The sequence below is a fragment of the Chlorocebus sabaeus genome, unplaced genomic scaffold (genome assembly GCF_047675955.1).
Source record: "Chlorocebus sabaeus isolate Y175 unplaced genomic scaffold, mChlSab1.0.hap1 unalloc_scaffold_708, whole genome shotgun sequence".
NCBI classification, from domain to species: domain Eukaryota; kingdom Metazoa; phylum Chordata; class Mammalia; order Primates; family Cercopithecidae; genus Chlorocebus; species Chlorocebus sabaeus.
The window spans coordinates 35058-62596 of NW_027328046.1; the positions used below are offsets into that span (position 1 = coordinate 35058).

Sequence of the window (27539 nt, forward strand, 5' to 3'; positions counted from 1 at the left end):
CAATTTTTCAAGACTGTAATTTAGGGTTTAAATGACAATGTAAGCCACACCAAGATGACATTATTTCCTTGCATCTAGCAAAATGAAGCTGTGTCATCAGGTAGCAAAGGAGGGGGGAAGGCGGCATCCATATTCCTGACATGTTACAATACCCTCCTTTTAGCATCTCACAAAGCATGTTTTGTTCAGAGAATGAATGAGGACAGCTCTCTTCTGTGCATTTTATTAAAACTTGAAAGCTATGGCTTGCCGCCATCAACGACGCCTATTGGGTTCCAAAAGCCTCATGTTCAAATCTGACTCGTTAGCAAATCCACCCAAATCAACATCGCTCATCTAGACATTGCAGGATATTCAGCAAGTCTGAAGTTTTTAATCGGGAAGGATTTTCTACCGTTACTGAGCAAATAAAGGTTCTTTGTAGCAATGGCTGGAAACGCAACATGAGCCCTTTCTTCACACCAAAAGAACTCATAAATAGTTCACCGGGTGAACCAAAGACTTTATTTTTCAAAAGCAGGTAACACCAAAGTACTATGTGGTATCCGTATTCATTGCAGAAATGAGAATTACTGGAATTTTCCAAACGTCAAATGAAGTAAGGGGATCAATGGTTACCACTATCATTTTCAACCAATATACAGATGTTCGCTCAAGGTCTAGGTTTTATTTTTACATAGTAGTATTCACATGAGTTCCCTAGGCTGAATTATTGTCAAATCGAGGACTCTTGAAGGTCGAGCCCAGCTTTGTCTTGACTTCAGAGATGACACAGCAACCAACCTAGAATCCCGGCTTGCTGCTTGAGTCCTGGAAATCATGTCTTCTGATGTTTTACAACAAGCCGTGTCTCTGAAAACTAAACTCAGACTTCAGATTCCTCTGAAACAGCTCTGGTTCCCACGTGTTCCACACCATGGTACCCAGACATGCTCAAAATGTGCTTTCCCTTATCTTTTAAAACCCACCACCAGGAACCCAAAAGGGACCCCACTTTGGGAGTTCCATGATGAAGGTGTTTAAGAACCACATCAACCCCAAGTAAAGACAGTGGATGAAATTATCCATTTCTTTTCCTTTTTTTTTTTTAAGTGAGACTACATTGGCAAATGGGAAAATGACACCGATCATATGATTAGAGAAAATGGTTTTATAAATCCTCCTCTTGAAATTATGTTCAGGCCCCACACGGTAGCTCATGCCTGCAATCCCAGCACTTCGGGAGGCCAAAGCAGAAGGATCACTTGAGCCCAGGAGTTCAAGACCAGCCTGGGCAACATACTAAGACCCCGTCTCTGTTTTTTTTTTTTTTTTTTAAAAGAAAGAAATTCTGTTCAAAAGTATTTCAGACCAAAAGGAGGTCATAAAAACTGTTCATATAATTACCTATGAGAAAAAAATCCCTGTATGGAAAGAGGCACTGAAGATCTGGCACAGAGAAACAAGGGGAGACAGGGCAGTGATAAAATCCAGCCCTAGTTTTCTAGCATGCATTTATGACCTCATGGATATGTCTATACTGGGTGTTAATAGCCCCTCTTTGTACTTAAAAAAAAAAATTAGGAAATTAAAGTGAATCTGTGTGCTAATGAAGTCTGAAGTTACAGAATCTAAAAGCCAAGCCTGTAAAGTCTGTAAGGCAAGATCTTTATCATCAGGGATGGGAACAGATGGACAAGATAATGGTAGGCACTAAAGGCTGGTTCAGCTGAGCTCTGAGCAGAACAGCCTCAAAAATAAGGCAACTGTGGCTTCTCAGTTTGAGACTGCCACCAGAAAGGCCCACAGAGGCAGGAAAAAAGAGCCACTGATGGCAGATCACTGGAAGATACTCGGAGAGGGCAATGATCACAGTTAGATGGGAGGACTCAGGGTCACAGGGAGGCAGGAAACCGTTGAACTGACACTCAAGGGGAATGTCTTTGCAAGTCCTATGCACAACTCCAAGCAGCAATTTTTGGGGTTTGGAGGTTTGTTAGTTTTGCGACATTTCCCCCCAGAAGAAGACATGAAGGTGGGCCCCCTGGAGAGGTGAGACCACCAGGGCAGAACCTCCACCAGGTGTGAAGCTTGATGAGAGGTGGAAAGGACTTCCTGCGGCACCCGGCTCCCTCCACGTCTGGCTGAGTCCTACAAACGCTTGTAGGTGCCCAGGAGAGCTCTGCAGTTGGGACAGTAATGGTCCACGTCCTGCAGGGCATCCACGCAGAAGGGGATGAAGCAGCAGCCCGCTACGCACCTGGGAGGGGAGAGAGACACATGGGGCGCGTTACTGACCACAATAGGATGGACAATGGCTGCCAAAAACATGTTCATGTCCTTCTTTGTAAAAAGGGTCTTTGCCAGTATAATTAGGAATTTTGAGATGGGATCATCTTGGATTATCCAGGTGGACCCCCAAAACCCAATGACCTTAGAAGAAGAGGAGAGGACACACAGAGACACAGAGAGGGCAGAAGGGCATGTGATGACAGACGCAGAGGCTGGAACGATGAGACCATAAGCCAAGGAACACCTGGAGCTACCAGAAGCTGGAGGAGGCAAAAAAACATTCTGCCCTGAAGCCTTAGGAGGGAGTGTGGCCCTGCTGACATTTTGGGTTTTTTTTTTTTGGTTTGTTTGTTTGTTTGTTTGTTTTGAGACGGAGTCTTGCTCTGTTGCCCAGGGTTCAAGCAATTCTTCCTCCTCCTGGGTTCAAGCAATTCTCCTTGCCTCAGCCTCCTGAGTAGCTGGGACTGCAGGCGCATGCCACCACGCTCAGCTAAGTTTTGTATTTTTAGGAGAGATGAGGTTTCACCATGTTGGCCAGGCTGGTCTCAAACTCCTGACCTCAAGTGATCCACCTGCCTTGGCCTCCCCAAGTGCTGGGATTCCAGGTGAAAGCCACCACGCCCGGCTCCTGCTGACATTTTGATTTTGCACTTCTGGCCTCTAGAATTGTGAGAGTCAATATCTGTTGTTTTAAACACTAGGTGTGTTGTAATTCGTGATGGCACCCCTAGGAAATTAACATACCAGCCAATGCCAAGGCTCCTCCTAAGGACAGACCCCCTTTGAGCATGATTTTCAAATCTTGAGTCATTTGGGAATCTTTCAAAGTCTTAGATGGGCTTGGTGAACTTTTTTTTGCAAAGGGACAGATAGTAGATCTTTTAGTCTTTTTGTTGCTGTTCTTTGTTTGTTTTTGTAGAGATGGGGTCTTGCTATGTTGCGCAGGCTGGTCTTGAACTGCTGGCCTCAAGTAATCCTTCCACCTCCGCCTCCCAAAGTGCTGAGATGACAAGTGGAAGCCACCACACACCCGGCCAGATACTTTCATCCTGATGAGCCATGGAGTCTCTGTTGCCACTACTCAACTCTGCCCTTGCAACAAGAAGACAGCCACAGAGAATCCAAAAACCAATAGGCGTGTCTATGTTCCCGTAAAACTGAAAACAGGCGCCTGGCTCCGGGGCCGTTTTGCCAACCCCTGTCTCACTGATCTCTTTCCCATATACACAGGCTGCTTCTTACAGCAACCTAGTAGAATTCCCCAAATAACAACTCTTAACCTACATAATCCACCACTGGCACACACAGGCAGGAACGTCAGACAGCCTGACAGCCAATGTTTGTCAAAAACGTGGTTAAAACTCAACCTTTTACGGGAAGACGCTGGTTTACATAAAGCAGAATTTGGAAACATTCTGATGAGGAAATTATCTCATGAAAGAAATTTCCTCCTATTGCCTAAGCTTTCCAGAGCTCAAATAAGAGCAGTCAGTCCGTTCAGCAGGAATCCTAACCTATGGCTTACAGGTGCAGGCACGGCTCCAGGCAGCACACACATATATTTTATCCTCGGCAGCCCCTGAGGTGGGCCTTATTGCCCCACCCCCCCGTCTATAGATGAGGAACCGAAGCACAGAGAGGTAAAGCCATTTGCCCATGGCCACACAGCTAGTGAGAGGCAGGATTTGAACTCACTCTATCATGTTTAAGGAAGGAACAAAGGGAGGGAAACAAACGCTGCCTCAATTTGTAAAGACAGATTGGCAGAGGCCAATACTCAGTGTAAGTTTCTATTCCTCTATAATTCCAGCACTTTGGGAGGTCAAGGCGGGAGGATTGCTTCAGTCCAGGAGTTTAAGACCAGCCTGGGCAGCATAGTAAAATCCCCGCTTCCACACACACACACACACACAAAAATTTAAAAATTAGCTGGGTATGGTAACACACACCTGTGGTCCCAGATACTCAGGAGGCTGAAGTGGGAGGATTGCATGAACCCAGGAGGTCAAAGGTGCAGAGAGCTACTTGTACCACTGCACTCCTGCCTGGGCAACACAGCAAGACTCACTCTCAAACAAAACAAAACAAGGAAGTTTCTATTCTGTCCTTTCCCTGATTTCAAAGATAAAAATTTGTTTTAATACAAATATCCAGAGGCAATGGACTCTTTTATTTATTTATTTATTTTTTTAGCATATTCTGCCCATGGAATGAAAACAACAGCAGTGTCCTGTGGGCAAGAGGGGGAATCAAGTGCTCAGAAAGCTGTTTTGTCTCCTTCCTTCCTTATTTAACACATGACCTCGAGGAAGTTAACTAAACTCTCCGGGACTCTGAGCCTCTTACTGAAGTTAGGAAGAGAAATATTGTTCTTTTTCAACCTCAAGTCACCAAAGGACAATGTGGAGGAATGTGCCGGTTGCATGAGGCTCCTGAAACTCACAAACATCGGTTCCTTCAAGGAAAAGAATGGAGCCCCTTGGGGTTTTCTGAGTGGCTCACGTGGCCAGGAATAAGGAAGCTACTTTTACCTGCTTGGTGGGAAACAAAAAATTGATTGTGTTTCCTCAGATTTTTCTCCCAGAACAGAAACTATTATCTCTTTAAACATAATACCCTGGGTGCAGACATAAATATTTACATAATTCCCCTGCATGGGCAATGGGAAAAATACTTTGGGTCATAAAAGGATAAGAAGTTTTGAAGCAATTCCTATGAAGAATTTTAATGTACAGATTGTTTAAAGCTTCCCTCGGGCTCCAGCAAGCATTATTATTCAGGTCATGAAATTCTAGAAGAAAAAGGAATCCCTGAGGGTATTGCCCTACACACAGCTGGAAGCAGCTGTGAAGCTTGTCCCTACACGCAGATAAGCAAGAAGAAAAGACGGAAGACCAATTTCTGGGGACTGATAGGCTTAAGAGCAGCAGGGATGACTTGGCCTCCCAGGGGGTATTTTTGGTGGGGAGAAGTGGGGAGCGTAGTGCTCCTGGCATCAAGCGGGTGGGGGGCCAGGGATGCTATTCAACATCCTACAATGCACAGGACACCCCCTACAATCAAGAAATGTCTTGGGCCAGGCATGGTGACCCATGCCTGTAATCCCAGCACTTTGGGAGGCTGAGGCGGGCGGATCACCTGAGGTCAGGAGTTCGAGACCAGCCTGGCCAACATGGTGAGACCCTATCTGTACTAAAAATACAAAATATTAGCCGGGCGTGGCGGTGCACACTTGTAATCCCAGCTACTAGGGAGGCTGAGGCAAGAGAATCGCTTGAACCCGGGGAGCAGAGGTTGCAGTGAGCCGGGATCACGCCACTGTACTCCAGCCTGGGCAACAGAGTGAGAATCCGTCACAAAAAAAGAAAGAACGGTCTTAGGCCAGGCACGGTGGCTCACACCTGTAATCCCAGCCCTTTGGGAGGCCGAGGCGTGCAGATCACCTGAGGTCAGGAGTTTGAGGCCAGCCTGGCCAAGATGGTGAAACCCAGACTCTACTAAAAATAAGCTGGATGCGGTTGTGTACCCCTATAATCCCAGCTACACAGGAGGCTGAGGCAGGAGAATCGTTTGAACCTGAGCAGTGGGGGTTGCAGGGAGCCGAGATTGCCCCACTATACTCCAGACTGGGCGACAGAGTGAGACTCCATCTCAAAAAAAACCAACACAAATGTCTGGCCTGAATGCCAAGCATGGTGCAGTTGAGAACCCACCCCGCCGCCAACACCCAGAGAGAAGGGCAAGAGGGCTTGGGGCCAAGTGGGAGGCAGACTCACCCCAGCAGGCACAGGCTTCCGCAGGACAGCCAGGTCAGGGCACCGGCATTATAGGACAGCTGACTCACGATCATCTTGTTGCAGGAGGGACAACACATTTGAACAGGGCGGTCCAGAAAGGAGATGGGGTGCTGCACATAGACCGTCTGCACGGTAACTGATGAAAGGGAGAGGGACAAACACAGGCTGCTCAGGAAACAAGGCCAATAGCATTCACAACAGGACAAAGAGAGGAACACAGGGATGCCAGCAAATACTATAATTGTACATCCGTGTTCATAGCATGCGTTCGTCACTTGGCTACCTATGAGAGCCAAAAGGGGAAGGAACACAAGTGTCCATTGATGGACCAATGAATTAACACAGCGAGGTTTCTCCATCCACCAGAATATGATTCAGCCTCAAAAAAAAGGAGGACCGGGCACCATGGCTCATGCCTGTAATCCCAACACTTCGGGAGGCCGAGGTGGGAGGATTGCTTGAGCCTAGGAGTTTGAGATCAGCCTAGGCAACATGACAAGACCTCATCTCTACAAAAAAACTATAAAAATTAGCCCGGCGTGGTGGTGCATGCCTGTAGTCCCAGCTACTCAGGAGGCTGAGGTGAGTCAAGGTGATCACTTGAGTCTGAGACATTGAGGCTGCAGTCAATCATGACTGCACCACTGCACTCCAGTCTGGGCAACAAAGTGAGATTCAGTCTCAAAAATAAATAAACAAATCTTAACCAGCCTCACACTGTGCCTAGCAGCCCTTGATAAACAATCCACTCTTTTTACACAGACCCTTTGATAAACTCTGACACCCAATGATAAGGGTAGAGTTTACCAAGCCAGGAAATGCAAGTCAACTCTGTAAGACAAAAAGCTCGTGAACTGTGTTGATACAAGAAATAAAAATATGAAATAATGCTCGGAAGAAAAAGCTATGTGAAACCATGTTTGAACATTCACAAGAATCAGAAGTGAATCCATGCCGGGTGCAGTGGCTCACACCTGTAATCCCAGCAAATCCCTTGGCTTTGGGAGGCCGAGGCAGGTGAATCACCGGAGGTCAGGAGACCAGCCTGGCCAACATGGTGAAACCCTGTTTCAAAAGACAAAAATTAGCCAGGCATGGTGGCGCGCACCTGTAGTCCCAGCTACTTGGGAGGCTGAGGCAGGAGAATCATTTGAACCCGGGAGACAGAGGTTGCAGTGAGCTGAGATCACGTCACTGCACTCCAGCTTGGGCAACAGAACAAGACTCTATCTCAAAAAAAAAAAAGGAGAATCCAGGGTGATGACAATCATTAAGCACTTCAGTTGTTAAGCTCATATTTTTGTCAAAGCAACTTCCTTCTGTTCCTTTTTACGTTGTTAGAATGCCATTTATGTAACAAATGGATTAGGAGAATATTACTACCTAGAGTTAACTGAACTTAGTAATACTCACAGATAAGACCCTCCTTCCAGAAAAGTAGTATTGAATCATACTTAAGCACTTACGTGAAATCTTTTTTTTGAGGAAGGGACAGAGTCTTGTTCTGTTGCCCAGGCTGGAGTGCAGGGGTATAATCATAGCTCACTGGAACATCAACCTCCTGGGCTCAAGCAATCCTCCCTCCTCTGCCTCCCAAGTAGCTGGGACTACAGGTGCAAGCCATCACACTCGGCTAATTTTATTTTCATAGAGACAATGTCTCACTATGTCACTCAGGCTGATCTGGAACTCCTGGCCTCAGGTGATCCTCCTGCCTCAGTAGCTAGGATTACCGGCACAAGCCACAACACCCAGTTCATACATTTTATTAAGTGTTTTTGGGGTTCAAAAATAAGTTTTTGGGCCAGGCTCTGTGGCTCATGCTGATAATTCTAACACTTTGGGAGGCCAAGGGAGGTGGGAAGATCGTTTAAGCTCAGGAGTTAAAGATCAGCCTGGTAACACAGTGAGATCCCGTTTCTACAAAAATTTAAAAACTAGCCAGGTGTGGTGGTGTATGCCTGTAGTCTCAGCTATTCCAGAGACTGAGGTGTGAGGATCACTTGAGCCCAGGAGGCCCAGGCTGTAGCGAGCCATGATTGCACCACTGCACTCCAGCCTGGGCAACATGGTAAGACCCTGTCTCAGAAAAAAAAAAAAAAAAAAAAAAGAAGAAACTATTGATCACAGGATGGTCTAAGAATCCAGCTCAAGCAGTCAAAATAACTTGAACACAACAATAAGAATTCACTTTTACCGAATGAGTACTCTGTATTTGGCACACAGAACTTCCTTTCATGTTAACGACCCACTGATGTTTGTAAATAGGTACTGGATGAAACCTATTTTACAAATGGGGAAGCTGAGGCACAAGGAGGTTACGTGAACCCAGGTGGTCTGATTCACGGGTCCCCTCTCTGAGCTAAAGATTTCTTCCAGAACTGCTTGTGATACTGAAGCAGTGACATACCAGGGCACACTTGGGCGGAAGGAAGCACCCAAGGACAGGGACCATCTGGTTGCTCAAAAGCAGAAGAGCAACTTGCATTGAGGGTGAGCTGGTATGAAAACACAATCACACACTGCTCAGGACAGTTTCTTCTCCCTGTTCCTACCTCGGCCCTGGCCTCAGGGCAGAAGTTCTGCATCAGACCTTAGGAGGAAGGGTGGGGGCCCTTAAGGCACAAACTCTCATTCTCAGAAGAAAGTTGGTTGTACCTCCATGAGACGTGCCAAATGATTCGTATATGATGATCATGGGAAAGATCCTAAACCATACTTCATTAGAGAAAAGCCATGAGCCTCACCAACATGGAATCTAAAAGACCGTGTGTGGCCGGGCGCGGTGGCTCCTGCCTGTAATCCCAGCACTTTGGGAGGCCGAGGCCGGCGGATCACAAGGTCAGGAAATTGAGAACATCCTGGCGAACACGGTGAAACCCCGTCTCTACTAAAAATACAAAAAAAAAAATTAGCCAGGCATGATGGCGGGTGCCTGTAGTCCCAGCTTCTAGGGAGGCTGAGGCAGGAGAACGGTGTGAACCCGGGAGGCGGTGGAGCTTGCAGTGAGCGGAGATCGCGCCACTGCACTCCAGCCTGGGCGACAGAGTAAGACTCCATCTCAAAAAAAAAAAAAAAAAAACAGACTGTGTGTGGAATTTCAAGGTAAGGGGGTAAAACTGGAACATACTGGCACTTCACTTAGACTCTATGGCAGAGTCACTTCAGTCACTCTCCTGACTCCCAGGGTGGAGGGCCAAGGAATGGTAAGGGAGGCCTGGGAGGCCACACGTACTTGGATTATTATTGGGGATGGGCGCTGCCTGGGTAAAATACGAAGGAGGATTCATGCCCTTCCCATCAGGCCCTGTCACAAGCCCCGTAGTTGGCCCAGGCATGGGAGCTGGAGGCGTGGGATAATAACTGTTAACAGCCACTGTCTCTTCATAGGATGGAGGTGCAGATGGCGCTGAGGAAGGCCCAGTGGCCGCCTGGTAAGGTCCTGGAACCGACATTTTACCTAAAACAGAAACAGAACATAACAGATAAGAAATTAAATTGATCTCTCCCTCTCTCTCTTTCACCCAAGTCTTCAATTTTCTTTCTGGCAAACAGAAATTCTGAGAAAATGACTTCAATCTAGCTTTGTCCAAAACCCAGGAAGAGGGTTAATGTCCCTTCAAGACCCCAGAATTATTATCTTAATGGATTCCCTAAATAAAAATCAAAAAGTAAATAATTTCTACCAAAAATCACCAAAACCTGGAAAATCCCAAGTGGAAACATCAACCAAATACAGGTTATTTCTTCTTCATATCTTAAACCATTACCGGACAATGACCTATCTTCCATAGCTGAGGTTTCTTCTTCTTCTTCTTTTTTTTTTTTTGGTTTTTAAACCACTGTGGTTTTCACTAACTGTTTCAGGTAACGGAAAGGATAAAGGCATTCAAAAACCAACCACAAACTATCGCATCGCAAATAGCAAAGGGGCCAGATGCCACAAAATGAACACTGTATGATGCTATTTAAATAAAGGTCAGAAATAGGCAAAATGGGCTGGGCGCGGTGGCTCAAGCCTGTGATCCCAGCACTTTGGGAGGCTGAGACGGGCAGATCATGAGGTCAGGAGATCGAGACCATCCTGGCTAGCCCGGTGAAACCCCGTCTCTACTAAAAAATACAAAAAACTAGCCGGGCGAGGTGGCGGGCGCCTGTAGTCCCAGCTACTCGGGAGGCTGAGGCAGGAGAATGGCATGAACCCCGGAGGCGGAGCTTGCAGTGAGCCGAGATCCGGCCACTGCACCCCAGCCTGGGCGACAGTGCCAGACTCCGTCTCAAAAAAAGAAATAGGCAAAATGAATCCATGGGGCGGTTACTCTTGGGAGAGGAAGAAGAATCTGGAAAGGGGTATGAGGGGGCCTTTGTGGGGGGTGGGTCCTGTTCTCTTTCTTCACCTGGGGGCTAGTTACAGAGGTATGTTTAGTCTGTAAAAAGCTGAGTTGTTTAATTAAAATGTATATACTTTTTAGTATGTGTGTTATAGTTTTGTTTTCTGTTTTGTTTTATTTTTTTGAGACAAGATCTCACTGTGTCACCCAGGCTAGAGTGCAGTGGTGCGATCTCAGCTCACTGCAGCCTCCACCACCCAGGCTCAGGTGATCTTCCTGCCTCAGCCTCCCAGGGACTACAGGCATGCGTCCCTGCGCTCGGCTAATGTCTTTATTTTTTGTAGAGACGGGAGGCTCACTTTATTGTCTAGGCTGGTCTTGAACTCCTGGGTGCAAGTGATCCTCCTGCCTTGGCCTCCCAATGTGTTGGGATTAAAGGTGTGAGACACTGCGCCCAGCCTGTGTGTTATAGCTTTTTAAGAAGGAAATACACATAGACTCCAGTTCCCGTTTTGAAAAACGAGCACCAGAGCAGCCAGGCACACATTTTTTTTTGTGAGGGCAAAGAAAGGATTTCCCTCCAGCCCTGGCAGAGCTGCTGCTCGCCTAGAATTACACCCCTGCACCCAGAGTGTGCTCCTGTCTGACGCTCCATGCTCCAGCAGCCATGGTGCAGCTGGAGGCAGACACAGTGCTGTTCTTTGTGTGGCTGTTTTTCTAACTGGGCAGGGTTCAGGCTGCCTTAGAAGAACCATTCAAATCTGTCTCGGGAGAAATGGGAAACGAGGCTCCAGGGCAGCGAGCCACAGCACAGGGCTCGGACAGGCCTGCCACCTCTCCCCTCTCCCTCCACTGTCTGCCTCATTTTCTAGAACTCGTGGGAAGCCAAGGCAGCAATTAATCCCACTGCAGGGAGAAGGGTGGAGTCCTTCTCGGAAGCCCTGCCTCTAAACCAAGCCCCAAGGAGGAGGCTTCTCTGGAAGAACCAAAGAAAGGGTATTCACCTCAAAGTGGAAACAGAGACCAGGTGCGGTGGCTCACACCTGTAATCCCAGCACTTTGTGGGATCGAGGTGGCAGGATAGCCTGAGCCCAGGATCTCAAGACTAGCCTGGGCAACAGGGTGAGACCCCCATCTCTAAAACAAAACAAAACAAAACAAAACAAAAGGGCTGGGTGCAGTGGCTCATGCCTGTAATCCCAGTACTTTGGAAGGTTGAGGCAGGAGGATCACTTGAGCCCAGGAATTCATGACCAGTCTGGGCAACGTAGTGAGACCCTGTCTCTACAACAAATAAAAAAATTAGCCAGGTATAGTGGCACACACCTGTAATCCCAGCTACTTAGGAGGCTGAGGCAGGAGGACTGCTTAATCCTGGGAGGCTGAGGCCTCAGTGAGCCATGATCACGCCACTGCAGTCCAGCCTGGGCAACAGAGCGAGACTCTGTCTTAAAAACAAACAAAACAAAGTGGAATAGAGGCGCGGGGAGTGAACATGATAAAAAGAAAGTCAGTAAGTAAAGATGGGTTGGGGCTGCGTTCCAGAAAACTTTGAAGGTCTCTTGGAGAACACGTGTTCAAGACTTCATTCTATCATCAGAGAGTGCTGTCCAACAGAAACTTCTGTGATGATTGAAATGCTCTGTATCTGCTGCCCAATATAGCAGCCACCAGTCATGTAGGGCTGTTGGGTACCTAAAATGTGGTTTGTGGCCGGACACAGGGGCTTATGACTGTAATCCCAGCACTTTGGGAGGTGGAGGCAGTTGGATTACTTGAGCCCAGGAGTTCAAGACCAGCCTAGACAACATAATGAGACCCTGTCTCTACAAAATTTTAAAAATTAAAAAAATTAGCCAGGCATGGTGGTGCATGCTTGTGATCTCAGCTACCCAGGAGGCTGAGGTAGGAGGATCACTTGAGCCTAGGAGGTGGAGGCTACAGTGAGCCATGATCATGCCACTGCACTTTAGCCTGGGGATAGAGCAACATTCTATCTCTAAAAGAAAAGAAGAATTGAGCTACTGTGAGTAAGGAACTGAATTTTTTTTTTTTTTTTTTTTTTTTAGCTTTCTTTCATCTTTTTACTTGCCAATGAATTTTTGCTTGTATTTAAGTTTAAGCAATTTAAACTTAAAAACTAACAATTCAATTATTGGGAAGCTTTCATGGAAGTCTGGGACGACTTGGGTATGTGAATCTACTTTTTCAATAGTAAATTTGATAACCACTGAATATAGATCAAAATGTTTTTTGATAAAAATTTAGCATTCAATTTGGGATAGAATGTCAGTGTAAAAATACACCCTGGGTTTCAAAACTTAGTAGGAAAAAAACTAATGTAAAATATCTCATTAATAATTTCTTATGTTGATATATTAAAATGACCACAGCTTAGATATATGAAGTTAAGTGTATTGTTAATTTCACCTATTTCTTTGTACCTTTCAAAATGTGGCTACTAGACCGGGCATGGTGGCTTACACCTGTCATCCCAGCACTTTGGGAGGCTGAGGCAGGAGGATGGCTTGAGCCCAGGAGTTCTACATCAACCTGGGCAACATGGGGAGACACTGTCTCTACAAAAAAAAATTAAAAATTAGCCAGACATGGTGGTGCACCCCTGTGGTCCCAGCTACTTGGGAGGCTAAGATGAGAGAAACACGTAAGCCCAGGAGTTCAAGTGACCCGTGACTGCGCCTGGGCAAGACTCTGTCTCAATCAGTCAATCAGTCAATAAAAAAAGAGGCCAGACACGGTGGCTCATGCCTGTAATCCCAGCACTTCAGAAGGCTGAGGCGGGCGGATCACCTGCGGTCAGGAGTTTGAGACCAGCCTAGACAACATGGTGAAATCCTGTCTCTACTAAAAATACAAAAATTAGCCAGGCGTGGTATTGGGCGCCTGTAATCCCAGTTACTCAGGAGGCTGAGGCACGAGAATCGCTTGAACCTGGGAGACGGAGGTTGCAGTGAGCTGAGATCACGCCATTCCACTCCAGCCTGGGCAACAGTTAGACTCTGTCTCAAAAATAAATAAATAAATAAATAAATAAATAAAATGTGGTGGCCGGGCGCGGTGGCTCATGCCTGTAATCCTGGCACTTTGGGAGGCTGAGATGAGTGGATCATTTGAGGTCGGGAGTTCGAGACCAGCCTGGCCAACATGGTGAAATCCCATCTCTACTAAAAATAAAAAAGTAGCCGGGTGTGGTGGCGTACGCCTATAATCCCAGCGCTTAACCTGGGAGCCAGAGGCTGCAGTGAGCTGAGATCGCGCTACTGCACTCCAGCCCGGGCCACAGAGAGACACTCCATCTCACAAAAAAAAAAAAAAAGAAAAATGTAGCTACTAAAAAATATTAAATGATGTAATGAAGCTTGCTTTCTGCTCCTAATACACAGCAAAGCTATGAGCCATGGGAGTCACAGAAGGTTATAGAGAAGGGTAAAGGCCCAACCCCAGAAAAGACAGATGAGACAGAAGGTCTCTCAGAGGAGCAAGAAGCAAAGTAGAGAAAGCCACAGAAGCAGGAGGGCAGGGCAGGGGTGTAATGAGATCACAGGAGGCGTTTGTGAAAACACGCTCGGGTTTAACACTGAGACTGACGGTGTAAAGTGGTTTGAGGCATGTTGCTAGTTTCCTCTGACATACAGGAATAGAAATGCAAAAGTCCCAGCTTGCCCCTAAAGTCAGCTGACCTCCCTCCCAGAGGCCCCAGGGAACCCCTGATGTCTGCTTCTGGCCTTGTTGAAACTTCCAGCAAAGGGAACGACAGGGCACCCTGGGGCTCTGGAGTGACCTACATCCGGGTTGAACGTCGAGGACTCGCCATCACAGCCCCAGACCCACCTCCACGATTTATGATGAAAACTGACTCGTATAAAAACTTACAAGACGAGAAAAAGCCAGTGTGTACAGAAATCTTCAAGGAGCATGGTTGGTCGTGATTGCCAACGGAATGCTTTGAGGCCTGGGGCATCCTAAACCTCCAAGAGGCAATGGCTGAACTCAGCAGCAGCGCAATTCCTGCAAAAACCACGGCCTCTCATCCCAAAGTCAGGAAATTGCATTTTTAAAGAGTCAACAAACAGGTGTGGGGGATGGGAGGACGGGAGCTTTCTTTTGATGACCCTTAAAGGATGGATGGACACCAGTTTCTCATTCTGGAAATTAAGGCTTTGGCCACTGCCTCTCCCCCTTTATTGAGACCATCTTTCATGTGGTCACATCTTATCTTCTGGGACTTTGAGACACTGCCTCTTTTGAGCATTGCTTTGAGATCAAACAGCCACACAAACACACTTATAATTCTGAAAAGAACAAGAGCAACAGGCCAGAATAGTAAAAAAGACTCATTCCCGCTGGTTTGGAAGTTTTCTAAATAAATTCCACAGTCTTCCCTCTCTGAGGCCCCAAGGCCAGAAAATGCCACCACGGTTAGTCCCATTTTGTTTTTCTTGTTTTGTGCCTTCGTTTCAATTTGGCTTATCCCTGTCCTCATCACCCCCCATCCCCTCCTTATCACCCCCCCAACTATGAAACTCTTAGGAACAGCAATTAGTCCCCCTCACCCTAAACTCACACACATACTCTCCACAATGTCTTTAAGAGAGAAAGAGAGAGAGAGAAAGAGAGAGAGAGAGAAACAGGGTCTCCCTCTGTTGCCCAGGCTGGAGTACAGTGGCACGATCATAGCTCACCACAGCCTGTAACTTGTAGACTCAAACAATCCTCCCGTCGCAGCCTCTGGAGCAGCTGGGACCACAGGTGTGTGTCACCATGCCTGGCTATAACCTTTTAATTTTTCTTAGAGACAGGGTCTTGCTGTGCTGCCCAGGATGGTCACAAACTCCTGGGCTCAAGCGATCCTCCTGCCTCAGCCTCTCAAAGTGCTGGGATTACAGGCGTGAGCCACCGTGCCCGGCCTCTCCACACTGTGAACCTGGGAGATGGAGGCTGCAGTGAGCCGAGATCGTGCCACTGCACTCCAGTCTGGGCGACTGAGCGACATTCCGTCTCAAAAAAAAAAAAAGAAAAAGAAAAAAAGAAAAGAAATTCTGAACACTTTTTGAACAAAAGGCCCCGCGTTTCCATGCTGCACTGGAGCCCAGAAATTAACTAGCCAAATGTGACCGGTGGTGACAGAAAAGGAAAAGGAGGCATTCCTGATCCATGGAGAATTTGGAACTGACATGCCCAGCTGTGGAATCACTTTCACATCTATAAATATGCCACTTGGGATATCTTGGGGTCCCTTTCAGCCAAAAGTTTTCCTCACTCCAACTCTCAACAATTTGTTCAACGAAAGGGATTCTTGCCCAGGCATGGAGGATCACATCTGTAATCCCAGCACTTTGGGAGGCCGAGACGGGCGGATCACTTGAGCCCAAGAGTTTGAGACCAGCCTGGGAAACAAATTCAGACCGTGTCTCTACAAATGATACAAAAATCAGCCGGGCGTGGTGGCAGGCGCCTGTGGCCCTGGCTACTCCGGAGGCTAAGGTAGGAGGATCACTTCAGCCCAGGAGTTTGAGACTGCAATAAGCTATGATCACGCCACTGCTCTCCAGCCTTGGTGACAGAGTGAGACCCTGTCTCAAAACAAAAAGAAAAAAAAGAAAAAGTAGAGTCACAAAATCATATATAAAAACAACCTTTAAAAAAAATTTTTTTAATTAAAAAATATACATTAGCCAGACATGATTGCACAAACTTGTAGTCACAGCTATTCAGGAAGCTGAGGTGGGAGGATTGCTCGAGCCTGGGAGTTTGAGGTTACGGTGAGGTGTGATCACACCACTGCACTCCAGCCTGGGTGACAGAGTGAGACCATATCTCTAAACAAAAAATTATAATAATAATTTTTTTTTTTTTTTTTTTTTTAGTCAGAGTTTCACTCTGTCGCCCAGACTGGAGTACAGTGGCATGATCTCGGCTCACTGCAACCTCCGCTTCCCAGGCTCAAGCAATTCTCGTGCCTCAGCCTCCCAAGTAGCTGGGATGACAGGCGCCTGCCAACACGCCTGACTAATTTTTGTATTTTTTAGTAGAGACAGGGTTTCACCATGTTGGCCAGGTTGGTCTCAAACTCCCGACCTCAGGTGATCAGCCCGCCTTGGCCTCCCAGAGTGCTGGGATTACAGGTGTGAGCCACCGTGCCTGGCCAGAAATTTTTAAAAAACAGAAAAATCATGAAAGGAAAATACACCCTCAGTGGAAGCAACACATTTAACACATTTGAACTCTGGAGGGATCACCTTTCTTTCTGCCTCCATAATACACGGAAGTGCGTGTACTGCGCACTTTCACGCCACATACTTGCGCCACATACTTGTGATGCGATGCAAAAAATATCTGCCAATGATGGGTTCCAATTCATTTTGTCACTGGGCACTTTGCAATTCAAAGTGACCTGCTTCTTAGTAAACAGGCAACAGAACTTTAATGATGGGCCGAGGGTGTAAAGCCACAAAGCTCAGCCCTCTCATATTGGGGAGAAAAACAATGAAAGGGGAGAGAGTTCAGAATTTCCCTGGAGGCAGAGTGGCCAAAGTTGCATATTTACTGCTTCAAGCCCTCAGCAAAAGAGAAAAGGTTGGGGGGTGTTGAGGGGGAGGGGCGTGCTGGTCAACCCAGAGAGCATCTGCATCTCAGTTTTGTTTGTGTTTTTGTTTGAGACAGAGTCTCACTCTGTTACCCAGGTTGGAGTGCAATGGCATGATCTCAGGTCACTGCAACCTCTGCCTCCCAGGTTCAAACAATTCTCCTGCCTCAGCCTCCCAAGAAGCTGGGGTTACAGGCACACGCCACTAAACCCAGCTAATTTTTTGTATTTTCACTAGAGACAAGGGTTTCACCATGTTGACCAGGCCGCTCTCGAACTCCTGACCTCAAGTGATCCACCCACCTCAGCCTCCCAAAATGCTAGGCTTACGGGCGTGAACCACCGCGCCCGGCCTGTTTTGTTAATATCACTCTAAAGTGGAGGCAAAAAACCCAGGAACCCCCAGGGAGAAGCCACAGTGTCAGACCCAGCGATCATCCACACCCTGATGCATTGATCTGAAATCCTCGGGACGTAGAAATAAACTCCACGAGGGACCTCACTTTCAGCAACAGATCTGCTAAAAAACAATTCAGCCTAAACAGCCTTAGAATTCTCTGGAATAGGCCAGTGGAAGCTGCTACTTCAGGCGCTCACAAGGTCCTGGGCGTCATCTTACTCCTTGCGCGCCCAAAGCAGGGGTTCATTCAATGTTTGCAGAATCAAACCTGCAGGTCAAAAGGGACAGTGTTCTGCCTCAAATCTTGAATCTTTTTTTTTTTTTTTTTTTTAATGGGGAGATCACAGGGAAGTGCAATGGATAAGCCTCACCCTGGGAAAACCACGTTCACGATTATGATATCGCTCCTGCTAGCTAAGTATGACCTTAAATCCTAAACGCAAAGGAAAAGATCAGACTCCGGGAAGCCCGGGGTGGCCGGCCTAGCAGTTTTACCACTGATCAGTCGAGCTCCAAAATAGCCCTGGAATGAACCTCGAAAGCACAAAAGGCTACATCAAATGATTCCATCAACATGAAATGCCCAGAATAGGTGAATCCATAGAGATACAGATCAGTGGTGGCCAGGGATGGGTGTATAGCAGTGGGACGAAATGGGTATGGGGTTCTTTTGGAGATGATGAAAATGTTCTGCAACCAGATGGAAGTTGATGGTTGCACAACGCTATGAACTTACTAAATGCCACTGAATTATCCCCTTTTTTTTTTTTTCTTTTGGAAACAGTCTCCCTCCGTCGCTCAGGTACAGTGGCACGATCTTGGCTCACTGCAACCTCTGCCTCCCAGGCTCAAACAATTCTCCTGCCTCAGCCTCCCTAATAGTTGGGATTCCAGATGCCCACCACCACACCCGGCTAATTTTTGTATTTTTAGTAGAGACGGGGTTTCACCATGTTGACCAGGCTGGTCTAGAACTCCGGACCTCAAGTGATCCACCTGCCTCAGTCTCCCCCAAAGTGCTGAGATTACAGGCATGGGCCACCGTGCCTGGCCTTGAATTATTCACTTTTAAGTGGTTATCTTTGTGTGAGTTTCTCTTCAATAAAAAGCGGAGGTGGGGATGGGGCACGGAGAGATATTGCTGGAAATCTCTAATCTCACTATCCCAAGCCAAGGCCTTAAAACTCGAGCCTCTAAGTTGGCCGCTGGTCTTGGTTCAGTCCATCCCAGGCCCCTGTTTGTCTAAAATCAAGCCACGTGGGTCTTTCTGACACCCCTCATTGTGCTCTATCTACACTAGTGTGACTCCCTGCTCCCGGTCTGCGGGGACTAAGAGGATTCCCAGGATGCACTGGTGCCCCTACCAACCACACAGTCCCTCGTGGCATCTCCCGCCACACCTGCCTTGCTTGGATGTTCCCAAACATGTCACAGGCGTGCTCTTTCTTCTGTCTGCCTCCTTCCTGATGGGTCTGGTAAATTCTTCTCCGCTTATCATATCCCAGCTTGCGTGTCACCTCTTCCAAGAAGCCCTCTCTGGCTTGCCCCCGGGCGAATTCATTCCTCCTGGAGCCTCTCTATGTGGTGCAGAGGTCAAGGGCACAGACTCTGGAACCAGACCCCCTGGGTTCATCCAGGGGCCCCCATGCCCCAGGGCATGACTTAGTGCCTCAGTTTTCCCATCTGTAAAATGGGCACACTGATAGTTTCTTCCTCAGAAGGTTCTGGAGAGGATGAAATGAATCCATTTGCAAAAAGGCCCCAGAGCAACGTGGAACACACAAGCAAGCACTCAGTACATGTCAGCTGTTACTAACTCATGTTTGTTTGCTGTACTTCTCATAAGGCATTTTCTTTACTTGTCTGTCTTTTTATCTGGTCCATAGACCCCATAAGAGCAGTTATTGACACTAAAATCTGCATCCCAGCACCTAGAAAGGGGCCCAAAACGTTATGGGTGCTTCATACGGCGACCCACTGTCCCAGTCTCCCTTGGACAGAGGGGTTTTTCCCTGGAGGCAAGACTTTTGGTGCTAAATCTAGGAAAGTCTCAGGCAAACTGGGACGAGCTGGTCACTCTGGTACTTCAACAGTTTGTAGAAAGCAATACCTAGGTATGAAAAAAGGACACCAAGATCGATCTGGAAAGGCATGAAGATTTGGGAGCAGGCCAGACGTGGTGGCTCATGCCTGAAATCCCAACACTTTGGGAGGCCAAGGCAGAAGGTTTGCTTAAGCTCAGAAGTTCGAAACTGGCCTGGGCAACATAGTGACACCCCATCTCTACTAAAAATCAAAAAAATTAGCTGGGCGTGGTGGCACTCGTCTATAGTCCCAGCTACTCGGAAGGCTGAGATAGAAGGATCCCTTGATCGCTTGAGCCCGGGATGTTGAGGCTGCAGTAAGCTATAATGGTGTCACCGCACATCGCCTGGGGAACAGAGGAAGACCCTACCTCAGAAAAAAAAAAAAAAAAAGATTTAGGAGTAGACATGAAAAAGCAGAAATGAATGGGAGGGGCTTACTCCAATAGCCCTAACATAGAATCTGAGAAAACAACGTTTGTAAGGGAAGATGTTTATGTAACGACAAGCCTCCACACAGATGGTCTCACATGTTGGCTCAAGGTAACATGAGGATTTACCGTGCAGATGCCAGCACATCACCAAATATGCTCAAGAACTGGAATCCTTCATTTCCTCCAGGATTCCTGGGAACAGTGTATTGTTTCTTTTCTTTTTTTGAGACGGAGTCTGACTCTGTCACCCAGGCTGGAGTGCAGTGGCCGGATCCCAGCTCACTGCAAGCTCCGTCTCCTGGGTTCACGCCATTCTCCTGCCTCAGCCTCCCGAGTAGCTGGGACTACAGGCGCCCGCCACCACGCCCAGCTAATTGTTTGCATTTTCAGTAGAGACGGGGTTTCACCGTGTTAGCCAGGATGGTCTCGATCTCCTGACCTCGTGATCCGCCCGTCTCGGCCTCCCAAAGTGCTGGGGTTACAGGCTTGAACCACCGCGCCCGGCCTGTGTATTGTTTCTTAACAGGGCACCCTAGGATGTCCATGAAGGAAGGGATTAGGTCAGGATAAAACTGGGTGGACAGGCTGGGCGCAGTGGCTCAAGCCTGTAATCCCAGCACTTTGAGAGGTCAAGGCGGGCAGATTACCTGAGGTCAGGAGTTCGAGACCAGCCTGGCCAACACGCCAAAACCCCGTCTCTACTAAAAGTACCAAAATTAGCCAGGTGTGGTGGCACACACCTGTAATCCCAGTTACTTGGAACGCTGAGGCAGAAGAATTGCTTGAGCCTGGGAGACAGAGGTTGCAGTAAGCTGAGATTGTGCCACTGCACTCCAGCCTGAGCAACAGAGCAAGACTCTGTCTCAAAACAAAACAAAACAACAACAACAAAAAAACATGGGTGGACACAGGTTGAAAGGGAAGTGTGGGGGCGTGTGCACATGGACAAGATGAAGTCAGAAAGAAAAACTGCCGCAGTCTCCAAACCTCAAGACTGGTTCATTTTTTTCTCCTTGGTGCAAGTTTACGGCGCTGCTAGAATCATCACTCAGCGGAAGGGACCGCTTGCTTGGGCCAGCATCCATTCCAGTTCTGGTTCTGGCTAGGGAAGGATGTCAAGAGGGTAGTTCCAGGCCGGGAACAGTGGCTCACGCCTGTAATCCCAGCACTCTGGGAGGCCGAGGTGGGCGGATCACCTGAGATCAGGAGTTCAAGATCAGCCTGGCCAACATGGTGAAACCCAGCTCTAACAAATACACAAAAATTAGCCAGGCGTGGTGGTGCACCCCTGTAATCCCAGCTATGTGGTTGGCTGAGGCAGGAGAAGTGCTTCAACCCAGGAGGCGGAGGTTGCAGTGAGTTGAGATCGTGCCACTGTGTTACAGCCTGGGCGACAGAGTGATGTGCCCCCCAAAAAAGAGGGTAGTTCCAACAGGGCACAGTGGCTCACACCTGTAATCCCAGCACTTTGGGAGCCCGAGGAGGGAGGATGGCATGAGCCCAGGAGTTCGAGACCAACCTGGTAACACAATGACATCCCATCTCTACAAAAAAGATAAAAATTAGCCAGGAGTGGTTGTATGCACCTGCAGTCCCAGCTACGTAAGAAGCTCAGTGGGGAGGATCACCTGAGCCTGGGAGACAGAGGTTGCAGTGAGCCATGTTTGCACCACTGCACTCCAGCCTGGGCAACAGAGCAAGACCCTGTCTCAAAAAAAAAAAAGAGAGAGAGAGAGAGAGAGAGGGTAGTTCTTTCCACTGTATTATATATTCAGAACCTTGAGTCATGAGCAGGCTCCCCAATGTTCCCACCCCATCAAACTCAGAAATACCTGTCACTCCACACTCATCACCTGGTCCTTGGGGTAGCCCTAAAGCCACTTGTTCAGTGGGGACAAGGTGTCTTCCATTCCTCAAAAATGATACTGGCTTTCTTCATGGGTATTAAGCAGATTCTGAGCCTCTAACTTGCTGGCACCCCAAGATGTCACAACGTCAACAGCTCCAGCCAACAGGTGTGGAGAAGAAGGGACACAGAGTTGCCAACACGTAAATGGCTCCACCTTCACTGCTTGCTTGTGACACTGAAGGTACAGTCTTGTCTTTTTTCTTTTTTTTTTTTTGAGATGGAGTCTCCTTCTTTTGCCCAGGCTGGAATGCAGTGCCACGACCTCGGCTCACTGCAACCTCCCCCTCCTGGGTTCAAGCGATGCTCCTGCCTCAGCTTCCTGAGTAGCTGGGACTACAGGCATGTGCCACCAAGCCCAGCTAATTTTTGTATTTTTAGTAGAGACGGAGTTTCACCATATTGGCCAAGCTGGTCTCGAACTCCTGACCTCAAGTGATCCACCTGCTTCAGCCTCCCAAAGTGCTGGGATTACAGGCATGAGCCACCGTGTCCAGCCTGACACCCCTATCAAAGGAGTCTCAGGGCCTTTTTCCTCCCTGACCCCATCCCTTTCTGGTGAAATGGCCAACAGGCAGGCAGGGCCCAAAAGGGAAGGAGTAGTAGGATGGGTAGTGCCCAAGGCTGAGAACTGCCCTTGAGCAACCAAACAGGACGCGGAGGCTTCCTAGCAGAATCCCATCAGGAATTGGCCTGGTGGGGAAACTGAGGCCACTAAGCTCAGAGATGATACAGGCTGGACATCTCTGCCTGGTGCCCATGATAAATTTCTGTTTTTGAGAAGGAGTCTCACTCTGTTGCACAGACTGGAGTGCGGTGGCACCAACATAGCTCACCATAGGCTCAAACTCCTAGACCCAAGTCATCCTCCCACCTCAGCCTCCCAAGTATCTGGAATTACAGGCACATGCCACCATGCCTGGCTAATGTTTAATTTTTTTTGTAGAAATGAGGTCTTGCCATGTCGCTCAGGCTGGTCGCGAGCTCCTGGCCTCAAGTAATCCACTTGCCTTGGCGTCTCAAAGTGCTGGGATTAAAGTAACATAATTTAAGACATGGAAATTTCAGAAACATCTCCACGTGTCCCCCTGTTATTTACAAGAGTCACAAAGTCACCCATAACTCAGGGACATTGCGTGGATTACGGCCTGGCCAAAGGAATACCCAACTGTTACTCAGTGTGAAGAGAAGACACAGATGACAGTGAACAGGCAGGGCGTGAAGAGGGAAATGAAAAGCGCTAAAAGAAAGGTAAGACAATGGGGCCAGGCACGGCGGCTCACTCCTATAATCCCAGCACTTTGGGAGACCGAGGCGGGTGGATCACTTGAGGTCAAGAGTTCGAGACCAGCCTGACCAACATGGCAAAACTCCAACTTTACTAAAAATGTAAAAATTAGTCAGGTGTGGTGGTGCGTGCCTCTAATTCCAGCTACTTGGGAGGCTGAGGCAGAAGAATGGCTTGAACTTGGGAGGCGGAGATTGCAGTGAGTCGAGACGTACCGCTGCACTCCAGCCTGGGCCACAGAGTGAGACTTTGTCTCCAAAAAAAAAAAAAAAAAAAGTTAAAATGGCAGAATTTTAAGGCAGGTCAAATCTTTCAGAGCAGAAACTCTAAGACCCAGCCTCCTTGGTTCAAATCCCAACTCTGCCACTTCTAGGGTGTGCAAACTAGGGTGAGACGACGCTCTAGTCCTCCTCTAAAGCAGGGAGATGCAGCTAAAACCACACGGAGACAGATGATCAGGCTGCATATCGTCAGCGAGAAGTCACATGACATCACACACCTGCTGACTGACGGGAGGAGGTGAGAAGGGCCCCTGTGGCCTTCCTCCCCTCAACCCGCAGCCCCACGTAGTCATGAGAAAACCTGCCACAGGGCGCCAGGCCAGCGCTTCTCCAAACTGTCAAGGTCACGGAAAACAAGAAAGTCCAAGAAACTGTCAGAGACCAGAGAAGAATGAATAGAAAGATGACAACTGAATACGATGTAGAACCCTGGCACAGAAAAGCCTTCATTGGAAAAACTGGTGACGTCCAAATAAAGCCTGGAGTTTGGTGAGCGGTAAGGCAGCAGCGTCAGAGAAGCAGTTGTGGCCAGTGTCCCGCAGTGAAGTAGATGCTGGGTGACAGTATACGGGAGTTCTCTGTATTAACTGTACCCATTTTCTACATATCTAAAGCTCTTTTTCTTTTCTTTTCTTTTTTTTTTTTTTTGAGACAAGGTCTCACTCTGTCACCCAAGCTGCATGCAGTGGTGCGATCTCAGCTCACTGCAACCTCCACCTCCCGGGTTCAAGCAATTCTCATGCCTCAGCCCCCTGAGTAGCTGGGACTACAGGCGCGTACCACCACGCCTGGCTAACTTCTTGTATTTTTGGTAGACACAGGGTCTCGCTATGTTGCCCAGGCTGGTCCCGAACTCCTGACCTCAAGTGATCTACCTGCCTCGGCCTCCCAAAGGCCAGGGGTTACAGGAGTGAGCCACTGCACCTGGCCATAAAAGATTTCTTTTAAAACCCATAACCAATGCCATTATCATGGTATCATTTTTCACCTGTCCACCAGGCAAAGAGCAAAATGTTGGTAACACACACAGAGAGCTAGCGTGAGGTATGGATAAACTGAGGCTCCTGCAACAGAAACGGCCAAAACAATTTAACATGTACAAGTCCAGCAACTCTTCCTCTAGAAATGTGTACTGGCAATAACCCCCATATGTGGCTGAAATGACAAAATGACAAGCACATGGGGTATTCACTACAGCGTTGCTGGTAACAGCAGAAGCCTAATCCGCCAGCAAGGCACGGGTACCAATCAGGGATGGTCCCTCCCCGCAAGGTACTGAAACAAGGAAGAGTTTTATTTGGGGAAATGCAATCATCACCAAGATACACCATCACGTTTAAGGAGCCAGGACAGTGTTTGTAGTGTGCCACCATTTGTGTATGGTGCGAGAAGATGATACACTTTTTTTTTTTTTTTTTTTTTTTGAGTCTTGCTCTGTCACCCAGGCTGGAATGCAGTGATGTGATCTCGGCTCACTGCAACCTCCGCTTCTCAGGTTCAAGCACCTCTCCTGCCTCAGTCTCCCGAATAGCTGGGATTACAGGCGCCCACCACCACGCCCAGCTAATTTTTGTCTTTTTAGTAGAGACAGGGTTTCACCATGTTGGCCAGGCTGGTCTCAAACTCCTGACCTCGAGTGATCCTCTGGCCTCCGCCTCCCAAAGCGCTGGGATGACAGGCATGAGCCAAGGTGCCCAGTCTTTTTTTTTTTTTTTTTAAAGACAGGTTCTCACTGGGTAGGCCCAGGCTGGAGTGCAGTGACATGATCACAGCTCATTGCAGCCTGGAGCTCCTGGACTCAAGCGATCCTCCTGCCTCAGCTTCCAGAGCAGCTAGGACTACAGGTGTGCACCGCCACACTCAGCTAATTTTTTATTTTTTGTAGAGATGGGGTCTCAGTATGTTGACCAAGCTTGTCTCAAACTCCTGGGCTCAAGGAGTCCTCCCACTTTGGCCTCAAAAAGCGCTGGGATTACAGGTATGAGCCACCATGCCTGGCCTAGTAGTTCTTTATATAATATGCATAAAATGTCTCCAAAGGCATACAGAAGGAACTTAATGGTCGGTGTTTATAAGGAGGGGAACTGGGTGGACTAGGGGATGGGGTGGGGAAAACACTGGTCACTTTTACACCCTTGTTGGTCTTTTGTATGTTGAGCCATAGTAATATTACATATTTACAAAATACATACTTTTTTAATTAAAAAAGAGAGTCTCCCCTGCAAACCTGTGTCTGCCCTCCCCAGGCCTCCGACCGGCTCCTTCTCGCCTCTGGGTAAAGGTGATGTCATCACAGCCCTTTGTGTTCCTGCCCAGCACCTGGCCCTGGGACCTTCCCTGTTTGCTGAGCGATTAAAGCTTCTAATTATTTCTATTTGGTAAGATGTTCCCTTTACCACTCCCGCTATATCAACCCTAAAATTTGCACTAACAACATCCTATTTGTCAATATAAAGTTCTTTTTTCTCTGTTTTGAGACAGAGTCTCATTCTGTGGCCCAGGCTGGAATGCAGTGGTGTGACCTTGGCTCACTGCAGTCTCTGCCTCCCGGGTTCAAGCGATTCTCCTGCCTCAGCCTCCCAAATAGCTGGGATTACAGGTGCCTGCCACCACGCCCAGCTAATTTTTTTTTATTTTTAGTAGAGACAGGGTTTCACCATGTTGTCCAGGCTGGTCTCGAACTCCTGACCTCAAGTGAACCGCCCACCTCGGCCTCCTAAAGTGCTGGCATTACAGGTGTGAGCCACTACATCTGGCCAAAAGTTCTTTTTTTTCATGTTGCACTATGATCCAGTTTTCCTCCAGGGGATTCTAAAGGCCAGTGCTGGACAAGGGATTGGGAGATGTGGACCCTCCCTTGCCGGTCTTATGGGACCTATATAGGGAGGCAAAGTCAACCAACAGGGGCAGATGTGGGACAGATATGAAGGGGAGACTTTTTTTTGGGGGGAGGGGCACAGTTTCTAGGATCAAGTGGAGGATCTGGGGACAAGGGCAAGGGGGCAGATCTTGGTACAGCGGGGACAGACACCCAGAAGCCACGTACCTGCGTCCCGTGGGGCAGGTGAGCAGTGTGGGGCCAGGAGAGTGAGGCTGTGTTACAGGAGCCTTCACACCACGAGGTGGGCACCAGCACCTGGGTTTATGGGGGACCCCACAAAAGGGGTTTCTATTTCAACAACCAGCAGTCCAAAAGCAACTTGAAAACCCCCAGAGGGATTCAACTCCTGCCAAGAAGGGGAGTTCAGAGTCTAAAAATAAGCTTCAAAACCTAGAATACCAAGAGAACCATCCACCGCAGAAGCCACCCCAACAACTCGCCATCAGAGTAAACACACATCAAAGGTCTCATGGCCCCCCGCCAAGGGCGTCTTCTCCCGAGAACACAAAAAAACCACGTCAAAACACAGCAGAAACCCCAGTCTCCAGAAGTTCTGGTGTTGCTTCATTCTGACCCACAGCCTCTGTAAACACTCCCCCGAAAAAAGTATCTTAACCTTTCTCTTTTATTTTTTCTTTCTTAAATTGAACTTTGTTTTACAATCAGGGTCACGCTGTGTTGCCAAGGCTGCGGTGCAGTGGTGCAATCACAGCTTACTGCAGCCTGGGTTCAACTGATCCTCCCACTTCAGCCTCTCAAGCAGCTGGGACTCCAGGCACACGCCACCATGACTAGCTAGTTGTTTTAATTTTTAATTTTTTTGTAGAGACGGAGTCTCACTATGTTGTCCAGGCTGGCCTCAAGTGATCCTCCCAAAGCGCTGGGATTACAGGCATAAGCCATTGCACCCAGCCTTAATCTTTTTTAAAATCGATCCCAGCTGGGTACGGTGGCTCACGACTGTAATCCCAGCGCTTTGGGAGGCCGAGATGGGTGAATCACTTGAGGTCAGGAGTTCGAGACCAGCCTGGCCAACATGGTAAAACCCTATCTCTACTAAAAATACAAAAATTAGCTGGGCAAAGTGGTGCATGCCTATAGTCCCAGTCACTTGAGAGGCTAAGCTGTAATTGCTTGAACCTGGGAGGTGGAGGTTGCAGTGAGCTGAGATCACACCACTGCACTCCAGCCTAGGCAACAGAGCAAGACACCGTCTATAAATAAATGAATAAATAAATAAATAAAATCCCATATTCCTC

At 48.0% G+C, this 27539-nt stretch overlaps 1 protein-coding gene across 5 annotated transcripts in view; it reads right to left on the reverse strand.

Moving 5' to 3' along the window:
* Positions 1-481: 481 nt before the first annotated feature.
* The window catches only part of LITAF (lipopolysaccharide induced TNF factor), a 37838-nt gene continuing 10780 nt past the window's right edge, over positions 482-27539 (reverse strand). For 4 of the 5 annotated variants that reach the window (XM_037989848.2, XM_007985908.3, XM_007985899.3 and 1 more), the window contains exons 2-4: positions 9304-9528; positions 6048-6204; positions 482-2239 (exon numbers count right to left, since the gene is read on the reverse strand). In XM_037989848.2, the coding sequence (XP_037845776.1) occupies positions 2131-2239; positions 6048-6204; positions 9304-9523 (486 nt within the window). In that variant the 5' untranslated portion in view covers positions 9524-9528 and the 3' untranslated portion in view covers positions 482-2130. Of the gene's footprint in view, positions 2240-6047; positions 6205-9303; positions 9529-18810; positions 19131-27539 lie in introns of all 5 variants that reach the window. The other variant, XM_007985912.3, reaches the window with a different exon arrangement.